Genomic DNA, 23789 nt, shown 5'->3' on the forward strand with positions numbered 1-23789 from the left:
TGATGACATGCCCTCAGTTCTTCCAATGACTGAAACCAGAAACTGGCTACTGAAGTCAGGATGGTGTTAGCATCTACTCCAATAGGTTCCTGCTGTGTTGCCACATATTCCTCACTCCAGTGTCTCCATGCCTGCTTCTCCTTCCTCTGTTCCCTGCTGTCTCCCAGTCTCGGCCACAAAATCTTCCCTCCTTAACCATTTTCCATCCCTTCTTGTAACCTGCTGCACATCTTTTCCCAGCCCATGCAGTGAAACAAAGCAAAGCATGGCGTTGGAAATTCAATAGTTCCTCTAAGAATTTATTATCATGCCTGAATATTGTTTGTTTTAAACCATGTGGGGATTAAGGTCCTTTGAAGTTCCTTGGTTAGAGTTTAGGAGAAAATAAAATGCCAGTTTTTTTCAGGTCTTTTGTAACAGCACATACAACTCCATTGTGTTCAAATTTATGCTTAAAATGGCTGTTCTAGAGTCACATATAGCCAGAAATTAATTACACTGGAAAAGAATGACTAAAACTTGATTATATTTGTATTTTAGGTTTTATTTGTGGTGAAATTAAGACCTATTCATCTTTAGGACTATTAATATTAATAGGACAATTTGATTTTTATTCTTCTAGATCCAAATTTCTTTTTGCCCATTGTCTTGGTATACTCAGAATGATCTTCCTTAAAAACTCCTGATGTTTTGACTTTCTCAGTAGAAATGTGAACATGCATAGTTAGTTGAAACTTCTGCAGTGAGAAAAGGCACGTGCTCTAACAAGAGAAGCATGGCTCTCTCCCTCGTTTTGCATTGCTTAGCTGCTATATGCCAAAGCTGATCTGTACTAATCTTGATAGTATATGGCAGCCAGCTGTATGTATGGCTGAGCACTTGGTTATCCATTTGCTGTGTTTATGCAGAACAATGAACCCTTTGATACTTCTCTCTTGTTTTTTTTTCTTCTTTTTTTCATATCTAACCAGCACCTCATTTCTAGTGTGACATTGGGTGCCCAGCATAAGCAGAGAGACAAATTTATCCTTTGAGCAGGCAGTCTGAAGATATAACTGTTTTGCAGATATATTTGATTAGAAACAACTCTTCTTAAACAGTAAAAAAAGAGAAACATTTTGAGTTCTTAAATCGAGCTATAAGTTTAGAATGATCTTTCAAAACAAGAAAACCTTTCCCCCCATTTAAGCTTTGCATGTTGCCAAGCTGTAATGACAAATGTCTTGTGGAATAACTGCTGTTTTTAAATAGCAGTTGTGCCCATTCAGTGTGGCCATGGGGGGTGTTTGTTGCTGATTTCATACACTTCAATGTCTCCCACTGTCAGTGTTCAGTTTGTGGCAGCCTAGTGAAACCCTCTGTGGACCAGGCTATAAGGTGCATTTAGAAAGCAAATGCTTGGCTGGATGTCAGGAAAAGTCTATACTGTGAGCATGAAGGAGCTTTTTCTATCAAGGCTGAGGTGCTGCAATGCATATTTTAAGCATTTTCAGATCACATACTCCTTGGAAAAGGAATCTTCTGCTTCTTCCTTACAAATGTAGTAGCTACTGAGTAGTTATGTATGGATCTTGTCAGGACCAGCGGTAGAAAAGAGCTGTCATCATGTGAGCATGAACGTTAGGAAGCTATTTCTCTCCTTTCCAACTTACTGAAGACTATAAGCAATATTCAAAGGCCTGTATACATGTGAGGGGCACAGTACAGTCAAGTGCCAAGATAAAACATGACTGTAATGGATTTACAGTGGGCTGGTACTGCCCTATGCTATTATACTAAAAACTGCTACAATCATAAAACCTGCATATGGTTGTAGATATATGGATATGATAGCAAACTCCTTTCCTGTGAGGAGCAGGCATTTAGTTGCTGAAATCTAAATTTTCTTTGCTTTTTGTGCTTAGTACACTTTTTCTGACCTCTTGTTCACATAACAGGATCTTTTGTTCCTTTGTTTTAGTCTTCTTTTTTGTAATTAACGTTACGCTGCTCATGCCAACAAATTCTTCTGGGGTTGACATGCAGTGTGTTGAAGCTGGAGTTTGTACCCTCCCAATCCTAGGTCTCCTTCCTGAATATCTTCCCTGCCTGTAGCCTGGATGGAGCCTGTGTTGTCCTGTGCTGGCACTGGTATGTGAGCAGATGGTTCATAGTTTTCAGTCAATTCATCATTATTGATGATATAATCTGTGTCGCCATCCTTCAGTTGATCCTGTATTCAAACAAAGAAAAAGATCTGTGGAAGAGAGTCTCTTGAGGGGGATTTTTGTTAAAGCTTAAATGAACAACAACTCTGGTGCAATTTTGCTTTGATTTTATTTCATTACTTGCTTAATTTCTCAGGTGTTCATTTACCATCTTGTTGATTAAAGCAAATAGTTGCTTACCCTGTTCTGCTCTCAAGCAGTGCTGAGAAACATAACCTACCCTTCATATGTTTTAGATCATTTTGGTGCCTAAATATTGCTGATGGGTAGCCAGTACTTTCAGCACCTGGATGAATTCTTTGGAATATGTCACTCATATTTGAAGCTCATAGTATTAAGTGGCTGTTCATGAAAATGCACCCTGTTGTCATCTTCACAAGTGAAGAAACTGTGTAATTCTTAGCATTACAAGTCAAAAGTTTTAGAAAAGGGACTGTACTGAGGAGTCCAATCCAAAGTGGTAGGTTTTGGCTAACACCTTGAACACAATTAACCAAGCTGGGTACTTACCCCATATGCGCTGGGGCTGGTCAGAAGCCTGGCAACAGGGCTGCACCATTCAGGTAACGTTGATGTGAGAGGTGGCCCAGTGTGGGTTAAGAGAGGCTTTAGATATCTGTGAGGTTTGTTAAAGGATATTTGCCATAGAGATACTGGTATTAACATGCTGCTCTATTACACTTCGAAATTTCATTTTAAAGCACAAGAAAATAATCCAGCTGTATAGAAATATAGAAAATACTATCTCTTAACCGCCCCTCCATTACTGCATACATTCACTGTCATCAGTCTTGTCTAATGTTTTTCAGTAAGAGGAAAAAAACAACCTGAAAACTCCTCCAAAAAAAGAACAAACCCCAAACTATTTGATACTCAAAACCTGTCTTGAAAGGGTATCAGAATGGCTGAAGGGAATGGCATGGGATACATAATGCAGCAGGAGCTGAAACACAGGAAGTGTATGCTAGATTGTCTCCTGTTCAAATTGCATAAGAAATCACAATTGGAGCAAGGCGTAGAAGAGTAAACAGGACAATTTAAGATGCCATTCTATCAGCTAATTTATATAAGAACAGTAGTGAACATTTTCTTAAACACATATTCAGCCTTTTGGAAAATCAATGCATTTCTTCAACAGACAAAGTATATTTCATCAAATATTAAGTTCCTTTATCACTGGGAGTGCATGTAAGTTGTTCTCTGTAATACTTTATCTTCAGCATTCAGTGCCTTTCTTTTACACTTCCTACATCAACGGTTCTTTATACAAAATTATGTAAGTTAGGAACGGGCTTTATGCTATTGTCTCATATCTGTCTTTTCAATCTTTTAATCCAGAAGTGCTTTATTGAGATAAAAGAAAAACCTGCTCATCTTGAGCGACTACATCATCTGCGTATCTGTCAATAACAGCTCTCCCATGAGTCCTTCAAGTTGACTTATCTTCTCTGCTACTTTTACTCGCAAAGTAATTTTCAGTGTTCTTTGGGAAGCAGATCTGTCAGCTATTTTTGCTGCTAGGGAAAATTTACTTTACTGATTTGTCATCCCACTTTCTCTCCCCTGCTCCTTTCTCTTGCTTTCTTGCTTGTACCATCTTGCCCAATCTTTCTCCCGACCTCCTTAAAGAAGAAAGGAACAAATGTAACACTGAGTAGTGGTTCAAGTTCTGCAGCAATATTGTAGAAATACTGAGGAAGGAACACTGGGTCTTGAGCCTATCCACACCAGTGCCTCCTTTTCTTTCATTGTTGGCTCTTTATGGTACCGCTGCGTTACACACAAAGTACAAATTCTTTATCCTGAAGAAATGTAAAATATGCTTCTGATCTCAGTTAAAAATTGAAAGGCTGAATAACTTGCTCTGTCCTATACTACAGACATGGAAATTGTTCTATAGTGGTGTTTTAGTGTGTGCTTTTTGTATTTATTTTTAGAAGTTAAGCTGCATCTGTCAGAAGATTGGGTGGCTTCTTCATCCAAGGTCATATACTGAGTTAGTGTGAACAATTAGTTGAGTCTACTTCAGAAAACATGGTGACATCGTAATATAAATTCTTATCAGAACCCTGATCAAGGTGGGAATCTCATGACATCAAATTGTATAGGGCAAGTCTAGATTTGTCTCATTTCTGTAAGAGTAAAATCAAGCCAAACAATCTTTTTTGTTCTATTCCCAATTTTATCTGAAACCTCCAAACTGCCAGGCTGGTAAGAGCTATTAAAAAGCAAAGTATGAAAGCCATTAATTAAGAGTTGCTCTGTTTTCAGCACTTCAGAAAAACCTAATTAAAAGGCCAAAAATGGAAGTACAAGCCTAATTCTAGGTTTTTAATCTTTGGAAATATTTGCTTTGTTATTACAAACAACTTGAATTGTTTGAACTGAGTTGTCAGACTGAGCATGAAAAATACAGGCTTGTAATGGAAGTTGTATTTGATTAGACTGAGTTCTGTCTGCTCTGTTCTTTCATTCTCCTCCAGAATCAGTAATTGAAGGTATTACCCTACCTTTCTTAATCTGAGGATGTCTGAGCTAGACCTTACTTGTAAGCAGACTTATAACTTCCTAATGAGCTTTTACCCCACTCTGTAAAATTTAGTCCTGTTTTTATCTGTGCTTGCCCAGAGCCTTGACCACACAGAGTAGCAGGGGCTGCGTGCTGAAGCAGAAAATCTACCCAGCCACCACAGTAATCTTCAGTCCTCTAAGCCACTACTACTTTTAGCATAAACTCCTGTCTGGTGTGTTTAACTGGTTGGTGTTTATGTATGTGGATATTCTGAAGTTGAGCAATTACTTCATTTTGCAACAGGTTCTCTAAATCCCCTTCCTTTTGCATTTGCTCTGACACATTCACTGTATATTGTCCGTGCTTCTGCTCTGAAGCCTCTTGAGATGCAGTTTAAAGTGAATGCAATTTTCTTATGCTTGTTGTGATGATTCTGTAATAAATTATTTATCTTTGTTCCTTATTTAACTAGTTATTATTCAGCCCACTCAAGGAACTTAAATTGCACTGGCCTATTTTTCATTGTTTTAATAACCTATGCCATAAATGTTTCCTCTTTATTGTTGACACAGTTGCTTTATAGTATTACAGACATAATCACCTCGTTTAGGGCAGCATAAAAGAGGAAGAAAAATTCATGTGCAGTGCTGGCATTTCAAAAGAATATCAGACGTGGGTCTACAGCATTTTAAGGCTGGCAAGAAGTCTTATCACACTCCAGTTGCTTTGGTTGCATCTCCAGGGAGATGTAATTTAAATAGTGTAATAGAAAAAGGTAGATTTTGCACTAAGGCTGCTTTAAAAATTGGAAGGAACTAAGTGCAAATCTCTTGACCTAACTTGGAAATTACAGTTGGACCGAATTCATGCCTGCCCAGTTCAGGGATAGGGAGAAGATAGGGAAACGCTGCTTTGCACTTCAGCCCTCCGTGAGCAGAACAGCCCACCTGCACGTTTCTGCCATACAATGGCCTGTGTTAGAGAACGTTATTAATATTGTAAAGGTGGCAACATCCAGTTGGGAAACTGGATTAAGGATGCCAGTATAGGCATGTGTATAGAATTTTAATCCATACACAGTGCCGGGATATTACTGTGCCCTGCTTTTATAACCAAATACCCATTTTCCCATTGAGCTCCAGGCTTCCACTTTCAGTTCACATGCCCAGAGATTTTTATCCTGGTTTACCTGACTGCTGTTTGACCATTCCCTTGCCCAGATAGTTTCAGTCTTGCCAGGCACAGTTCCTGTCCCCATCTCACTGACACCAGGCTCAATATCTAAATGTGTTTTCCTGTTCCTGGTTCTGTCTATTCTGAGTTTGACTGATATGATGTCCTGTTTGCTCTAAGTGCAGTGTATTTAAAAATAATCTCATGAAGATTTATCAGGAATCAAACCATGGAATTGTGAATTTTTTTTTTTTTTTAACATTGTCTGAAACAATAATCTCTTATGGAAATCTTCCTCCTATACAGCTTCTTCTTCACAAAGATACAGGTAACCTGAAAGAGCATTTTCAAGTGAGAAGTCTCAGGTAAATTTAAGGAGAAACACTGCTGCCGTTGCAGCCATATTGCAGAATGTTCGTGTTTTCCATTAGACAGAAAAAATCTGAGATGTAAAAAAGTTTTCACTTTATATTAGAATGAAAAATCAGAAGTTAAAAATTTGTGACCATACTTTGTTAAATTGATATGTTCTGTCAAATTTTGAGGATGTTAGCAAAAATCACTATCTTTTTTGATAAAATAGCATTAGCATGTTCAAATAGGGAAAGATATTCTGGCAGAAATGTTGAGGCTGTTTTGACTTGGACTTAAGAGGTTCACTTTCCTTTTGTTGGAGGAGCAGAATCCTAGTCCAACTGTGGCTCTGCTATGAAAAATATAGTAAGAGTGAAATAGCAACAAAAAAATCCCCACTCAAGCACCCCACCCAGCCCCTCAACAAAGCAGATGATGTGGTCGCAGGTGGAAATACATATGGCAGCTCTGTAAAGCCCTGTATTTGGCCCCAAAGATGGTTTGCCTTTGCCTCATCACCTAAAGGGGGCTCTGTAACTGGAGGCAATCCCATCCTCCTCAAAGGCAAATATGCTCACACTGTATTTACTATTAAAAGCCCCAAAGTACAGGAATTCTTGAGATACTTATCAAAATTCCATAGAGCAATTTTTCCAGAGCATATTTTCTTGTATCAAACTGCTACAAATGCACTTTTGTTACATATGTCATTTGATATTCCACTGCTAGGTGCTATATTTCTGCAGGTATGAGTATCTAGAAGTTAATGTCACCACTCCCAATATCCATCCTTTGTGCAATGTTTCTGAGATTTCTTGAGATTCTACAGCCTTTTGTTCTAGTGTCCTTTTTGTGAATATTTTGGAGTCTCAATTTGTAGATTATTTACGAGTTTTAAAATTACTTTTTGTTGTGTTTATGAAGAAATATACTTAAGAAGGGTACGAAAGCAAAGATGTCACTTCTATTTTTTCAATCTATTTTCTGTAATAAGGACAATTCACGTTTTGCTCTTTGTTAGAGTTTAGTTTGTGTGTCTTATTTTTTTAAAGGATGGTTTGGTATAAGTTCCGTGTTAGCCTAAAGAGCAAACATTTCCAGTTTGGTAGTGTTTGAGCGGGAGCAGGCAAACCATGGAACTTTTCTCTGGCTGGGTTGTGCACGTGGCTGACTCCTGCTAACAGCTGACTGAGATTATTTGGGTGCTATAGAGCACAGCTTGTGTGCATGACTGAGCTGGGGAGGCACAGAGACATCGCCAGCTCTAAAGGGCACGTACAGCAGATTAAAGCGACCCAAAGAAGGAGAGATGTTTTAGATGGAGCTCTCCTCCTGGCTCTTGCAAGAGAGGATACTGTACATGTTCTCATGTACCATGGAATTTTTAAAGGATGGATATAGACTGGTTGAAAAATTGGGCAACGGTTATGTCAGAGTTAACTGTTGTTATAACAGATGTGTGTTTGAAAAGCCCGTGAGATCTATGGTGATTTAACATGTAAAGATAAGTTAGTCTGCACTGTGGAGAAAGCTGAGGAGGAATCACTAAATCTGGTATAAATTATACTTTAATTTTAACTTATAGCTGTTACTAGCAAATTCTGCTCTAGTTCTTTGTGACTTTTTAAAATCTTTCCAAGCAGAGGTTTAAAAAATTTTAAAAAGTCCTGCTACTGTTGTAACTTAAAATACTTAACAATGAGGATAAAAGGAATAATACTGTAGCTCTGCAAAATCAAATCATCAGGTCTCTTTTTTTTTTTTTGAGATTCATTCTTTCTCTCTTTGTCTTTCTCATGTTTGAAAGAAGGGAGCATAATGAAAATCAGTATTAATAAAATTTGGTTCAATATGTTTTTATAGGAAAATCTGTCTGAATTAAATTCCAGACCCAGATGTAACATCAGACCCTAAGAATTAACTCTGGCTTTTTTGCAGAATATGGCTAAAAATTTGCTGCTTTCAACTTTGAAACTGGAAGCATTGCAGAGATGTGGGCAAAATGGAGGAAGTTAGTGGAACTGATCTTAGTCATATCTTTTTATATATAAGTAGCTGCAGACTGAGAAGTGGCTTGTTCTCTTATATGTGCTGAGTAAAATGTCTGGGGTATTTGCAGACCAGAGTCTTAGTTGAGAGCTCCCTGAGGCAGAACAGAAAATCAAGACATTTTACTCAAGTTATTTGAAGTCTATTATATCCTGATTATAACACCTCCAAGTAAGTAAAAGTCAGAGACCTAAATGGAAACCTGCTTATATAATTGATGAGTGCTAATGCAGCTACTCTTGAAAATAGAAGGATAGAGCATACAAAGGATGGAAGAATACTCATATAAGATTCAAAAAGAATGTATGAAGAGACAAATTAACATTACCGAGAAGTTTGGAAGATGCAGACTATGTGAGGCAGAAAAGGAGTAGAAGAAAAACCTTCCCTGCCATCAGTTGTATAGTAACAAGAAAATGATACTTCATCTGACAAAAAAACACTACCTGCCCCTCAAAGCAGCCTCCCAACCCTCCCCAAACAAAACAACCACTACCACCACCAAAATCAAAACCCCAAACAAATGAAAAACACCGAAAAACTTACAACCAACTAAACAGCGCCACCAGAGATGCATAAGCCTGCTACACACACAATGAAGAGGCAAGACTATTGCACTAATCCCAACAGGGTTGATGCCACACATGCGACTTTTTTGAAAAATGTGTGTGATTTTAAATTGACATCACTGGTATCCCCTATCTTCAGACACCTTATAGCAGGATATCTGGCAGGCATCTAACCTGCCAGTCTTACTTTTTCATCAGTAAAGAGAAATGGCCAAACCCAAGACCACTAACTCCAGCACTGCAGGATAAAACTAATTGGAATGAATTGAGATTAGAATGAGTTTCTTTCCCTTTATTGACAGTAAACGAGTCTAAACAACTAAATTAGACTTAGATGACTAATAATTAAGTACCTAAAACTTGGTGAAATGAATCTCACTTCAGAACATGAGAATATAGAGTTCCTAAGGCAAAATATAAGAAATCAAACACAATGTCCTCTATACCAAGGAAACTAGGAGTGTATGAAAGGCATCATATTTATAATTAGGAAATACTACATTAAATAAATATAGAAGAAAAAGAAAGATAAAAACCATATAAATTTCTGTGTAATAGAGATGGCACCAAATCCAGCAAAAACTTCAAAATTGTTAAGTTTGTGAAAACCTGAGTGAACTTGGGATTCATAAGAAGAAATTTGACCTCAAAAGACTTAAAAAGATTTCCTGGCATGTTTTAAGGCATAGAAATTTCTCAGGCCGTTGCAAACCTGCTCTACCTGTAGTTTGGCAATAGGGTTTCTTTTCCTGCAGAGAAGGAACTTTGGCATATTGGTACATTTAACATGATTACAGAACTGGAGATACCATTGGTATGAGTAAGCTAAATTATTGCATTAGAAAGGATGAACATGCTTGTGACCTGGCTGTGCATAGACCCTCAAAGCCTTAGAAGGTCTTTGTTGCCAGCTGCCTCAGGTGAGATCACTTTGAAGCTCTTCACTTGAAGTGCAGCTTTTGTATAAAATACTTGAACCCTGGCGCTGGCAGAGGGACCTAATTTAGAAGCACAGGCAAGTTAGCAGGGGTTTCTGCACTCTGTGTGGAAGATTGTTTCAGGAGATTGTCCTTGGCATCACCATCTGGCAGAGAAGTATTTCAGAAAACAGATGTGTGAAGAATGAGTACTGGCAGTGGTTGCACCCCTTGCTAATGACAGTTTAATACCAGTGGCACCACAGTTCTAATCATTTGCAGGATGCAGGGAGAATAAACCTTAAAAATGCAGTGAAGTGTAAGTACAAACTGTTTTTGATCAAGTGAATTACTTCAATATCACAGAGGAGGAGAAAGGAGGTCTGATTCAAATGAAATGAAGGCTTTCAGAAACCTTTCATCAATAAATTATATCAGGTACAATGAATCTGCACCAAGGCAGCTCTGGAAGATAGCAATGGTTGTAGTGTCTTGACCCTGTAGCAGGAGAACTTCAGGACCAGGAGGGTGGTGGAAGTAGATGATGACAAGAGAGTAATGTGAACAAGAGTTTCCAAACAAATGGGCATCATTCTGCTCAAACTAAAATACTGTAGTGAAAGCAAGGTAAGAAAATGGCCTTTAGAACTTTGTGAGCAACTGCTGGAGTAATAGTCTTTCTATGGGCCTCTGGTGATGCAGATGGAGAGCAAAAGCCAATGCACCAAAATTATGTTCAAATAGAAAAATAATTATTTGGCATATTTTCAGCAAGTCAGATGAGATATTTAATGAAATACATGGGATATAGCAGCACAATAATAGTTATAAGAGTTCACAGATCTGTGGAGATGGTTTTTGAGAACTCTCCAGCTTCTGCATTGCCAAGAGTCAAAGGATGCTCTCACAGTTTTAAAGGTACAACTTAAAAGGAAAATATGATCCCTTATGAGAAAAAATCCTGTAAAGAACTTCTTTTCTTGCAGAATTTAGTAGAAGGATGAGCTACAAACACGGAAGAAGGCTTGGAGGAACAATGTCTCTCTTGTTCTGATGCTTGCTTGTTTTTGTAAAGATACTAAAAAAAACAGAAACAAAAGTGATAATTCACTATGTCTTTTAGAAATGACAATCTGTATAAAGACAATAGAATCTCTCTTCCTTTATCAGAAGACTGTGGGATAAAGCATAAAAAAGGAGATTGGTGTCATGTCAGAAGGGAACAGTAGCTCCAAGGAAAATAAAAATTCTGAAAAAATTTTTGAGGACTGTTTGATACAGTAGTGAGGATAGACTGGAGTGCTATTCTCTTGTCCCAGTATGAGTGTACAAACAGAACTTGTAATCAGGGATGTGTCTGTCCCTGTAGAATGTAAAAGCAGGATACCAACACGACCCGTGTTGGGTGAAACCCTTGAGCAAGCTGGCAGAAACTGCGTAACGTACAGTGTAGTCACAGAAATGCAGCATTGCTTTTTTGTGCAATTGTGAGAAACCATGTTCATTCCACATATGGAAGTAGATTCAAAAGCTGTGTGGCAAGATCAGGACATGGTTTAGCATTTTGCAGAAGTGTATTTTACTCAGCAGCATGTTGTACTTCTGGGCAGATTGGTAATGCGTAAGAGGTGCTGGGACTGGCTTAAAATAAGCAGTCTTTACATCTCCCTGTGCTGAGCTGAGCTGGACAGCCTTTGTAAAGTCTTGCTAATACAAAGCCTGTCTAGTTTAATATATCCTCTGAAAACCTCTACTTTTGTGAGCAGATTGATCCAAAGATTGTGTTCAGATTCTCCAGCAACCTTTTTCAATGTGTAACCCATGTTATAGACACAATTAGCAAGCTGGACAGAGTTGGCAGTCTCTAATAGGTTTGTGAAGAAAGCACATTAAGAAGTGGAGGGCTCAGTGTTGAGAATGTGAAGACACATTGCCCAGGAATACGTTCTGCTGTAATCTGAAGAAAGCAGCTTTCTGGCAAGCCAGATCTTTGCTGTTGTAAGGGTATTTTAATACAGAGAGAGACCAGCTAGAAAACTCTCACAAAATAATGCTCCCTAAGAGAAATGCAAATTCTAGTGCAAAGAACAATTGAGCATAATTAATTATGGCACATACCTAAGAAAAAACCAGATTACTGAACATAGAAAGAAATATGAGGTATTTATCCAAATATTAGTTTAAAATTCTGAATAGGTAAACCAGAATACTTTGTTGATGAACAGTGGCAGATTAAAATAACAGAACAGAGGATGCATATTAAAAGATCAAACTGCCTTTTGATTGGCAGAGCAGCTTATCAAACATAAATCAGAAATAGGAAAAGCAAACGCTAGATCTCCAGCCAGGATGGCTCACCTCCCTGCTCCTGTCACTGCACTAATCTGGAGCAGGACAACTGTCTTGGCATGAGAGGCTTTCCTGGGAGCCTATGAATGCTGGCAAGCTGTGAGTGGGGACAGTGAGCTGTGATGGGCAAATCTGGAGAGACAATGGGGCAGGACATGGGTGGGAGCAGGACAGATTTTTTGCAAGCGTGACAAGTGGCTTCTGTGGTTGGCATCTTTCTGCTCTGTTTACTGCCAGTACACTGCCCACATGCACCGGTGCTGCCCCCGACACAAATACAGACAGTGATAGAAGTGGGGAAACATGCAGTGCAGCATGAATGAGCATGAGGTTTTCTCATTCTGTGTTTTATCAGAGATGGAGAGGTCACTTATTGGGGTTTTAGTCATGGGCTGCTCATAATACAAAAGCAAGCAGTATTGTGCATGAGTAGGTGTAGCTCTATGTACATGATTTGCTTAAGAAACGCATTTTTTGAGATCACTGTTTTTCTTTCTCTTTCCCATCTCTGACAGCTCCTGTGCTAAACTCCTAATCCAGATCTGATACCAAAACAGCTTGCCACTCAGATTTCACTCTAGTCACCTTTATTTTTTTTTTCTTTTTTTTTTTTTTTTTTTTTTGGGAGGTTATGGTCAAGTTATTGGTTTGGTGCTGGATTGGATGATGACAACATTTAGATAACTCTACCTGTTGATCTCTTTTTCCCATGAGAGAGCATAAGCAGGAATTTGGTCACCTGAAGACACTTGACACCTTGGAGTTCTTACAGAATTTTGTTGTTTGTAGAGGGGATCTGTTTTGAGCAGTGCAGCACATTTACATAGCTCTGCAGTCTGCTGTGGAAGGGAAGTGAAACATGGTCTTTTCTTCTCTGGGGCTTCAGCTTTCAGGATTTATGTTAGCTGCCTTGTTCACTTTGGTTTCCCAAAAAGCTTATGGCTAGGACCTGTCAGATGCCAAAATGACTTCTAAGCCTGTGAGAGGAGCATGGATAACCTGGTTTTATACATAACTGATCTTCTGCAAGGGTGTGGCCAGAGGTAACTCAGTAACAACCCAAGCACTCCAGGGCAGGGAACAGAAGATCAAGCGAAGAACTGAAATCTTGTTGGGACCAAGCAGAGGAGCTTTGAGCAGCTCCAGCTCTGACGTGCCTCCAGCTTTCTATACAAGCTAAGCAGTGGATGAGACTCGCTGTGTGTGAACTGCAAAAGTCCTGTGAGGGGGTAGTAAGTGAAAATCCATATACAGTATACATTGATTTGTGCTTCAAACTGAGGTTGTGTCAGTTTTGTGTGGTGTAAGGGCTGAATTGTTCATGGGGAGCTGTAATAAGTGCTTGTCCAGAGCTTCACCATTAAGACTCCCAGGCAAGGCATTCCTTGGCATATCTACCAGTGGCTGAGGTCATGGAGTCCTCCAAGCTCCTGCCAAGTTGAGGTGCAGCAGTGCCAGAGACACCTGACTTAGCAAGGCTTTCCACTGCTCTGGTACAGCCCACTACACCTGCATTTGTCTTCTTAATTAATAATCCAAATTGAAGGTCACTTATTATGTATTAGGAGAATGATAACTCCTAATAATTTTTAAAATCAAAATCCATGATAGCATCATAAAAAAAAAGGCAAAAACTCCCAAATGTACCACCCCCCTCCACCCCAAACCAGAAACTTCAGCCTCCCAAAAAACCTGTAGAAAGTGTGGAAACTTAAAACACATTGCTAGACGCACTGGGTATCTTAGCAGTAGCAGTCTTATTTTTGAGTACTTAATGATTTTTATGTAACACTGCAGTATAGAAATTGCTGGCATCAAGGTACATCCTTAAAAGATGTAGAGCTTGCAGTGCTGTCCCAGGAAATGAGCTGCCTGGAAAGTTCAAGTCAAATTCTTAAAACAAAAAGAAAACAAAAAGGGGGAAGAGCAAAGGCTCAAATTGAGTCAAGGTTCTAAAAGGATAAAATTTTTGCCAAGAGTTAGAAGAAATTTGTATTAATCAAGATATAGAGTAGACAAACAAAAGATAAGTTAATGTTTAGTAGATGCCTAAGCTAGGGTTAAGTGATGTATTATTTGCCATTGTATTTTGTTTTAAGTTTTGTTTGTAGGAGGAAACAGAATAAATGAACTGTCATTAAAACAAATTGAAACTAATTGAAACCAATAGAACTAAGAACAGCACCTGGGTTTCGTAATAATTAATCAAAAGTAGGAGATCTTGGGTGGTGCCCAGAGGTCATGAAGGTCTGCCAACAGCAAGAAGGTAAAAAGGTCACTGTGAGGAAGACATTCCTGACTTCATCTTTCAGGACCACTGACCCAATTCGAGACCACAGACCCAATTCAAGAGAGAAACTGCGCATGTGTGAAAGACTAATGATCTCATTTTAATATGAAGTGGGGGATGGGAGGTGCTGGGGTCATAGATATGTAGAAGATGTAAAACTTTGTGTAATAAATAGAGATTGAAGAACCTTGTACTTTGCTGGCATGTCTTTAGGAGGCTACTCCCATGCTGCCCACCGGTGCCTGAATAAACGTACCACTTTCTAAGTTTAATTAGTTCAAGGGTCTTTTGTCCGTGGATATTGGGATTTAATGAATTAAATGTTTTGGTTTTGTCAAAATTGGAAATTGCTACTATGTCTCACTAGAAATTATTTAAATTTTCAAGAAATTAAATTAATGCAGGCAATAAACTAAATCTGTGGTAAAAGATGCAAGATGTTTTAACAGCGACTAATCAGTGGTAAATGCTCTTAAGGGAAGTAATGAAATCTTCATAGTTGGTGTTTTCTGATTAGGAATGGATACCTTCTTGATACCTGGTATTCTTTAGTATGCACCAATTTCTGAAATCAATACAGACAAACATTAAGTGTCTCTGACGGCCAGGAGTTCAGACTTGATAATTGTCCTGGGTTGCAGTGTATTCTATTACCATCCTCAGGAGCCGTTGAAACCAGGTGGGGCAGTGTTTCCTTGCCTCCTCCCCCCAGACTATCTTTCTGTTAGTTGCCCACCATTGTCCTGCCGCCTGACTCAGAGATAACTCCCTCCGGACTATCTCCTGTTAATGAGCCTAATCAACACTTGGCCTCATGACTCGTTACCCCATTGTGAGATGCTCCGCCCAGAGGGAGGAACCAAGCATCCCATCGTGGATATAATCTGAGGCTGAACACCAGAGACACGGGCTTCCCACTGGATTTCCAGAGGACAGGAGCTACACAGCCACCATTGGACTTCCTGAGGAAGAGCAGACTGTTTTACTACAGGATCACTGCTTCAGAGGACTGCAGCCACCATTCCACCAGACTGCTACCACCACCCTGCCTAACAGGGTGTCAGGTTGTACCTTGACTCTGTCAGTTTGACAGTGTTTTCTTCTACCTTTTTTTCCCCTTTTTCTTTAATTTCCATTAAATTGTTATTCTGACTTAGTGCCTCCCACTGGTTTGTTTTCAAACTAGTACAATAATGTAAAAGACTATGCGCAGTCTAAAATTTAGGCTTTATTAATTTAATTAGTTAACATCTTTAGAAGCTATTTGTCACTAGGAAAGTCATGGAAGTACTTGTTCAAGCTAATTCCCTCTGCAAAATTAGTTGAATTACTATCTGAGGAAATATTCAATCTTCAAATTATTTTTTTTTTTTGTGTTCCTAGTTGTCCTGGGTTATGTCTGTGCGACTACACTTGCTAAACCATACCTAGTTGCTTAGCTCTGCTTCATTTATCTTGCTAGCATTCTATAGGAGCAGATCATCTAAGCTCCTCTTTGTTCTCTAGCAGTGGAGTAAGTACTTCATTGTGTGTGAACCTGTAGTTCTTCAATGAGTGTTACAATACTGTATTTGCTTTGTACTCAGTTATAATTATTGGCTTGAAGTTTGTCAACAAAGCAATGCTTAACTCATTTAGCATATTGAGAAAACTTGTGCAATGTATTTAGATTTGAAGTATTTTTTTTGTTGTTGTTGTTAAACTCCTATCTCTAATATAAGAATACAATTACAGTAGTGGACTATTCTCTTTTTCTGGGAAAAAAAATCTCCAAATTGCATTGCAGATCTTGTGGCAATTGGCACCAGTTCAAAGATTCCTCTATTTTTGCAGAACTGTTATTAAGATGCTATAGTGAGGTGCATAGGTAAAGCACTATCCCAGCCAGAACATGATTATTGATAAACAGCTTTCAGAGGCTCAAATGTTTATTTTATTGTAGGTGTTGCACAAAATAGGTGTCCCTGGTAATAGATACCTTCAGTACTGTCACAGAGGCTGACTTAAAGCTCAGTTTAAGTAGACTCAATCTCCATGAACATCATCATGATTAATGTTTCACTGGTGAACAGCAGTAAAATTACCAGGTAGAGGCAGTATCTACAGTAAGTAGTTTTGTGTGTGGCCATATATTGCCCTGGATAGCTGAGACCATCCCCTTTCCATGCTGTGTCTTTCTTCACTCCTGTGCTATCCAGTTCCTGTCCTAGTGTTTTACACAGTCTCTACTTCTTCTGGACAAGGACTGCTTTTTCTTCCTTTCTGCCTGGCCAGTAGTGCCACTCTCTCTGCTCCCCCAGGAGCCAGAGCAAACCTGAGTGTGATCAACTGTGGATGTCTGGACCTAGGAAAACAGCAGTGAAGCAGGGAGCTGTGCTGGGGCAGGGTGTTCCCAGTGCCTCTGCCTGTGACAATTTCTCTCCCAGTGGTGGATGCTCATCTTCTGCGGAGTTAAGTGAACTCCAACACAGAGATACTGGGTATGGTCTCCAGAAATCTGTTCAGCCTTTTGTCAGGAAGGTTTAATAGTGTGGCAGTAGCTGGTATCTAGTGTGTGAGCAATCATTTGTGGGTGTCAGTGTCACGAAAGATTTAAATGAAGTTGCCTCTCCTTAGTTGTACTTCCTCAGTCTACAGAAATACCCTGAAGGGTCAATTTCCCTTCATTCATTTGGATCATTAGCATTGCCATGATCTAGAGAAGCGATTGACGCCATTACTAAAAATATGTATTTTTCACTCTGTAGCTAATTGTTTTCCAGAGGACCACTGGAGCAGCTCCCTCTGCTATTTTTGGCATATACACATCTAGATAGTAGGCAAGAGCTCTCTTGTCTACAGTCTAGAGGTCTATATGCCAAATAACTTAGGAAGTCTGGCCCTTCCAAATCATTATTTTATGTATCTGTGCATGATGGTGGGTGTTATTCCAGATTCTTTCGTAGTAGTTCTTGATCCAACCCCGGGAAAGCTCTGTTTGATCAGTGAGGGATTCAAACTAAATTTCTGCAAGACATTAAATTAACATTTATAATAGAAATATCTTTGATTTCTCAGTTGAAAATATTTCTGGGTTTAGATGCCTGACACTTCAATGAAAAGTCAGAATTTTTCCAAGGGCTTTTTTATTCAGTTGAAAGCTGATTTTTCAGTTGAAAAAATTTGACCATCACATTAAAGAAAAACACAGCTTTGTCTTACTTAGGACAGTAGTCAAGGACAGAAGTTTGTAAGTATTTTGGATTTAGGATGGCTATGTATGTCTGGCCTCAGTACTAAATGAAGTCTTTGAACCACTTTTGATGGAAAAGGGTAATTCAAGGACATGGAGTTACATGGAAAATTGGATAAAACACAATGTGTTTTAAACAAAAGCCAATTGTGTCAGATTAGACCAGTATCTGTCTTTGATAAGATAACTGTTTGGCTAGCCAAGGTTGAAGTAGCAAATCAAATATATATATGTAGTTTTCAGTAACGCACATAAGGTACGTTACCTCACGGGACATTATTATTTGAGAGAGACAAAGGGGAATAATATGCATTTGAAGACAGATAAGAAATTAATTTCCTGTTCAGCCAGCTTAGAAAGGGCATTTAGGAAGGGAAGAGAGGCTGTATGGGGTGTGCCTCAGGCCCAAGTCGTGGGAACAGAGAACTTTGAATTTGGTGGCGTTGCATGGCTGTCCTTTGCTGTGTTTATCAGTTACTATAAAATACATTATGCCCTCTCTGTATCATTCCCTCCTTGGTTTTCTTATTTCTAGTTGTTTCTCTCAGTATCACGCTGATTGTCACTTACAGTAAAGCACTCTGACATATGAGAGGTGCCTGAGACGTGCATGTTTCCTCTCCTGTCACTCTGGGGCATGAGGCATTGTCCTGTGAACCTTCTCAGGTGAGCAAACTGAAAGGAGCCTGTGACATATGAAGTGAAAGGAATTTAAGACGCAGAAAGGTTTAATAGCAGAGCACTCTTTTGACCTCACAATTTTGACAAAGAAACTCTTAAAACATCATATTGAGAGGCAAGCAGAAGACTTCTTATCCTGAAAGAAAAGATGACAGCAGATTATCTTTTCTGGCTGCAGTAACATTGTCTGGATGGTTAAATCAGGCTTCTATGTTTGTGTAAAAATGAGATGGAACTTGGAACAGACCTAGTTTTGAGATTCTGTGTGTCAGGTAGTTTTATTTGCCTGCATCTCAGTTCTGTCGCTGAGGAAACTGAGAGAACTCATTCAATCTTTGGCCATAACCAGCTGAGCTACATTCACTTCAAGTTCTGTTCCTAGCATCAGCAATGTACAGAAAATACTCTGCAATATCCTTGAGGAATTGAGACTGGCAGGTCCCAGCTCCCAGGCAGTATCTGTGCCTGTGCTGTACCAAGTAATTCTAGTTTACTCAATATTGCACTGTCCATACCTGCAGGGTTGGACTTTCAGTTAAGGCACAGGTGATCCCTCTGTGTATGTGTGCATGATATCATCGTGGGGTGGCCTAGCAAAGGGCAGAAAATTCAAATACACAATACCAGTACTAATACTATTTGGATTTTCCTATTGGCAATGTAATGCTACCTAAAAGCTATTTGAACTCATATAAACACTTCCATTTTAAATGTTTTTTCAGTAACCAAAGGATGACTGTTTTGGAATACATTTGTGATTCACTTTCCTCCCTCCTCCAGTTCTGGACCTGCCCTAATGGTCTTTGTCTTTGAGATGCCAAGATAAACTGTTGTACATGTGCATTTGTGTTTATACCATGAAAATTAGAGTGAACTTGGAGGAGTTAGGAGGTAGTAATAAGGGACAAGGAACAGCATAATTGGATGCATTTTGCATTTGGGTGTCTGTCAAGCTAGATGAAAGGGTTGGGAGAGGAGGCTCATCAACTTACTTGTCATATTAAACTCACTCCTGATGTTTGGATGGAGAGTTGAGAGGTGAGCAAAGCCTGCAATGGAAAGGTGGATAGAAAAAGTGGTAGCATGTGCAATGATCACTTAGACATGAGCAAAATAGTTTTGAAGGAAAAATTAGGCTTTTGTGGATAAACATTGGTTTGTACCATAGTGTACACTGCGTGCTGAATGAAAATATATTTTCTAACTTTTGGAGCTGAAACACTGTAGCTTTAGAAGAAGAGCAAAAACTTTTGGTGTGCTGCTGTTATTAAGAGTGAGATCCTGCTAAGGGGCTGTTGACTTATCCCCTAGATTTTAGACTTGGTGATGATTTGTCATTCTAAATATCCCAGGGGTTCATGTACACAGTATGTCCTCCCTTTTTGTTTCTTCTTCCTTTTGACTCTTTCTTGTCTTGTTCCCTGGGTTTTCTGCTTGACATAATTTTCAAAGATAACTCCCACCCCATCATTCATGTCTCACTCAGGGTTAAGAATTGTCCTTCTACCTCTGTTGGTCAGCATCTTAACACGTTATCTACCTATTAAATTTTCCAGACAGCATTTTCTCTGTGTTGTCCCTCACACTTCCATTGAGTTTTCTTAGAAAAATACTTCAAAAAAGATTTAACTAGTTCAAGTTCCTTGAAATATTATATTATTATACAAAAAATATACTGTCTGATAGAGGTATAGAAAGAAATTGTCTGTATCTCTGAATGGTCTGTATCTGTCTTGCAGGTTGCTGTCCTGTAGGATGTGGAAAAACTTTGGTTTTTGTGCAGTGTCTAGCACAGCAGAGCCTATAGTTTTTTACTTATTGTTCTGAAAAAAAAAGTATAGAAATAATAATAAAAAAATAGCAGATGATTTTTCATTAATATTGTGCAGGAGTTTTCTATCATGATATTTATACACACATTCTCCATCATACCTCACCTCCCAGTATTAAGTATAAAAAGAGTTTTATTATTAAAATGGTGCCTACTCATGATTTTACGTTGTTCAGTTAAAGATCAAAATTAAAACTAGAAAAAGTAAAACCCCGAACCCTAAGAAATAATAAACAAGATGTTTTGGTTGGTTTTCGTTCTGTTGTCTTTCAGTACCCTTTTATGCAGTGCAGGAGTGATTTCCTCAAAATGAGTTTCTCTTTGGCTTTTGGGCATTAATGTGCCAATTTTCTTTCTGCTACTGAATATTATCTGATCCTGAAAGTGACTACAGTTGAATTAATGTTCCTGTCAATCACAGCTGCTTATCTGAGTCTTATTTGGACCGAAATTGAAAATTCCTTAATAGTGTGATGTTGGCACTTAGGTATTTTCTCACAATGGCCAAATCATGCTCCCTCCTTCCTTGCCCCTCTGCATGCGTTCCATCTGTGACCAGCTGCAGAGGTTACAGTCTCATGCCAAGTCTTGGGTTAAATCTGTGCATTTCACCTGTGAAATGAGAGAGATGCAATGGCAGAAGGAGGTGTTAGCTGAGATTAGGAATCAGCCAAGTTCTTCAGCTTTTCTTTTGCACTGCAGCAATTGCTTGAAGGTGAAGCTACTGCTACACTATCATATGTGAAGGAAGATTCTGACCCAGTCTACTTATCCTCTTTTCCCAGGTTTTTCAGGATACGGCTTGATTCCCCTCTACCTGCACAGCTCCCAGGAGATGTTAGAATAACATAATATCTGGATATTTGTCCTCAAACTAACACCTCACATTAATAATTAATAATTTCGTTTGCTAGCAAGGGTTGTGTTTACGAGGACAGTGTAACTTTACATCGTGAGCAAAATTTGATGAAAATCATGCTGGGGAAAAAAAAGCTTTAAAGGGTTTTTATCAAGTTGTAGAAGGAAATAAAGTAATAGAAAAGAAACTAAACCAACATGCAATTTTGAAGTATTGAGGAAGAACTCAACACACTAAACCCACCATTTTCCTTATAATCTGCATGATGGACTTGTGTAATGGCACGATTGATTTTAATAATTTTAAAATTGCTAGTTTTAATATTTAATCTGTTTATGCATAGCATAATATGAAGTCTAATTTCTGCCTAACTAAAGCATTGATATCTTCTCCTTCCGAGAACTCATAAAACAAAGATAAAAGATCCTTTTTGCAACTTGTTTCACATACCTTCTCTTTTGTATTTGATATAAGTACGTTGTGCCACATACTTTATGGAAAATTTGGTTTAAATTGATGAAGCATAGCATAAGCTAAAGCAGTCACGCGACTTCTAGGACATCACAGTTTTGGTGTTTAGGAAGTCTTGGGAAGTTATCAAAAGGGCAAAACTCAAAAATTGGAACCAGGGGGAAACAATTTCCCTCAGATTTTCAGACTCCTTTCCCCGTTTACATTTCTGAGTAAGTGTTCTCAGGTTTTGATTCCACGGAATTAATGATTCATATGAAACAGTTTGCAAAATAGGTATAAGTTGTTTGGCTTGTTTCAGAAAAAACTTTTGGAGTCCCATCCACATGAGAGTTTTTGATGAAAACAAAGCGTGCTGATGGGTATTGGAGCACACTGAATCCCATTAGCCCACTTGTATGTGTGCACAGATGAATCTATTCACACCAGGAGCCAGTGTGGAACAGATGTTACCTTTGAAAAATTGATTTGTTCATAGAGTTTATTTATTCTGTTTGTGCTATTAATCTTTGGCATCTCTCCAAAGAACTGCTAGAATGCTCAGACTTTTTGCTGGGTTTTGCTACTTAATTTGTTAGCTTTGGGCACGTTTATATTCACGGCTGTACCACCGAAACTTAAATCAGGCAATTCAATCATAAATTAGGTACATTGAGTGTCTAGTGCACTAGAGGTGTCCACTCAAGGTTTTGCCTGACTTTAAGTCAGTTTTAAAATATCTCTATGGAGCCAGCATGACTTTGAATAAAGATTGGGTGTAAGTTCCCCACCTGCTTAATGGGGTAATGCTGAGAACAGGGGAAGAGAGATTTTTCACAAGTTAACATTAGACCAGCAGTCACATAAACCAAACTGCTAGATGAAAATAGCAAGCTCATGCAAAACAGTCCTGCAAAGATAGATTGCTTCCCTTTCCCCTTATACTGTCTAGCCAGCATGACTGGGCACGACTTTGTTCTGAAACGGGAATACCCTGTGCCTGGGCTGCAGACATCTCTTTTTAAAACAGAAAAGGAAGTAACTAATTTTTGTGATCAGCAGTGAACCAAGTGTGGTGGTAGATACATAATAATGTAAAAAATGTTAATGAACACTTACATGTAGTTATGATATTGCTTTGTTATAATAGGTCAGGGGGTGCAGTTCTATAGTCCTTGCTGATAAACCATTTTCTCAGCAAGCCTCTGACCTTCTCATTTGTGTAGGTATGGTGTAGTGTGCCCAGGAGTTATGGGACTCCATGCTGCTGAGGTTCTATAAAGTCCTTATGAAATATGTTTCTGAAACTGATTCTTTGGGATATTTGGGTGTTGTAGCACTCAGCACTGCATCACCTAACTGCCAGATCCCAAAGTGCCTGCTGGAATCATGAGCTTTGAGTTCTATAATAACAAGGTTTAGTTGTAAAGAGACTTTTGAGTCCTGATGAGTGAAAATCCACTGAGGCTACATTGAAATGAGATGCTGAGAGAGGGTGGAAAGCATAAATACCTCTCCCTGTTTGGCTCTCTGCTCTGGGAGGCACTTGCATCAGTGGATCTGTCTTGGGTCTTGAACTAGAATCTCATGTTAGATATTCTCTGTGGAAAGTAGTGCTGCCTCCCATAACTCCAGACACCTAATGGCCCTGGGGAATAGAGCACATTCCAAAGCCTTGTTTCATGTTTACTTTGCCTGATCCAGAGTTGCAAGTTGAACCACAGTAAGGGCTACATGGCATTCTATGATCGATCTCTGTGAGTCCCATTTATGATAGTAGTAGTAGTATTTAGATGTAAGCCTCAATTTTCCTCATGTGAGGCAAAGACAGGCTTCAGAGTCCATTCATCTCTCTGCCTCATGGACCATTTAATCGTTTAGACAAGATAAAGTTGTTTTAATAGAAGAAACCAAGGGAACTCTGTACCTGAAGGGGTTTTCAAAATTTTCTAAAAATTGAGATTCATTCTCTGATGCAAATATGTGGCTCTTTATACATTAAGTAGCTGGTGAGCTCTGCTGGGATGGGGAAAAGCTGCCCTCAAAGGGTCTTGTCTTCTTGTGAGCATGTCTACAGAACAGGAGCAGAGCCAGTCTTGAGGCATGATCCAGGATGGCAGCACTTATAGCTGGGTTGAAGGCTCTGCCTGCTGGTGGGAATACAGACATCTGGGCCAGGAATTTACCAACACAGAATGTAGATGCTTCTGGAAATAGTTCACAAATAAAAAGTATCATGTCTGCCATTTAGATTGATAACCATCGGCATATGTAGAGCCTTGGAAGCTTCTAACTTGTTTTGGACATTTTTTTCTG

General features: G+C 39.0%; 1 protein-coding gene across 2 annotated transcripts in view; it reads right to left on the bottom strand.

The window, feature by feature from the left end:
* Positions 1 to 271: 271 nt before the first annotated feature.
* The window catches only part of SLC9A9 (solute carrier family 9 member A9), a 179008-nt gene continuing 155490 nt past the window's right edge, over positions 272 to 23789 (bottom strand). For both annotated transcript variants that reach the window (XM_042042172.1, XM_042042171.1), the window contains 2 exons: positions 2718 to 2823; positions 272 to 2212 (listed from right to left, as the gene is read on the bottom strand). In XM_042042172.1, the coding sequence (XP_041898106.1) occupies positions 1991 to 2212; positions 2718 to 2823 (328 nt within the window). In that variant the 3' untranslated portion in view covers positions 272 to 1990. The remainder of the gene's footprint in view (positions 2213 to 2717; positions 2824 to 23789) is intronic.

This window comes from Corvus kubaryi, unplaced genomic scaffold (genome assembly GCF_017639235.1).
Source record: "Corvus kubaryi isolate FWS band 111438036 unplaced genomic scaffold, C.kubaryi_AGA036_p1.0 37397, whole genome shotgun sequence".
Classification (NCBI taxonomy): domain Eukaryota; kingdom Metazoa; phylum Chordata; class Aves; order Passeriformes; family Corvidae; genus Corvus; species Corvus kubaryi.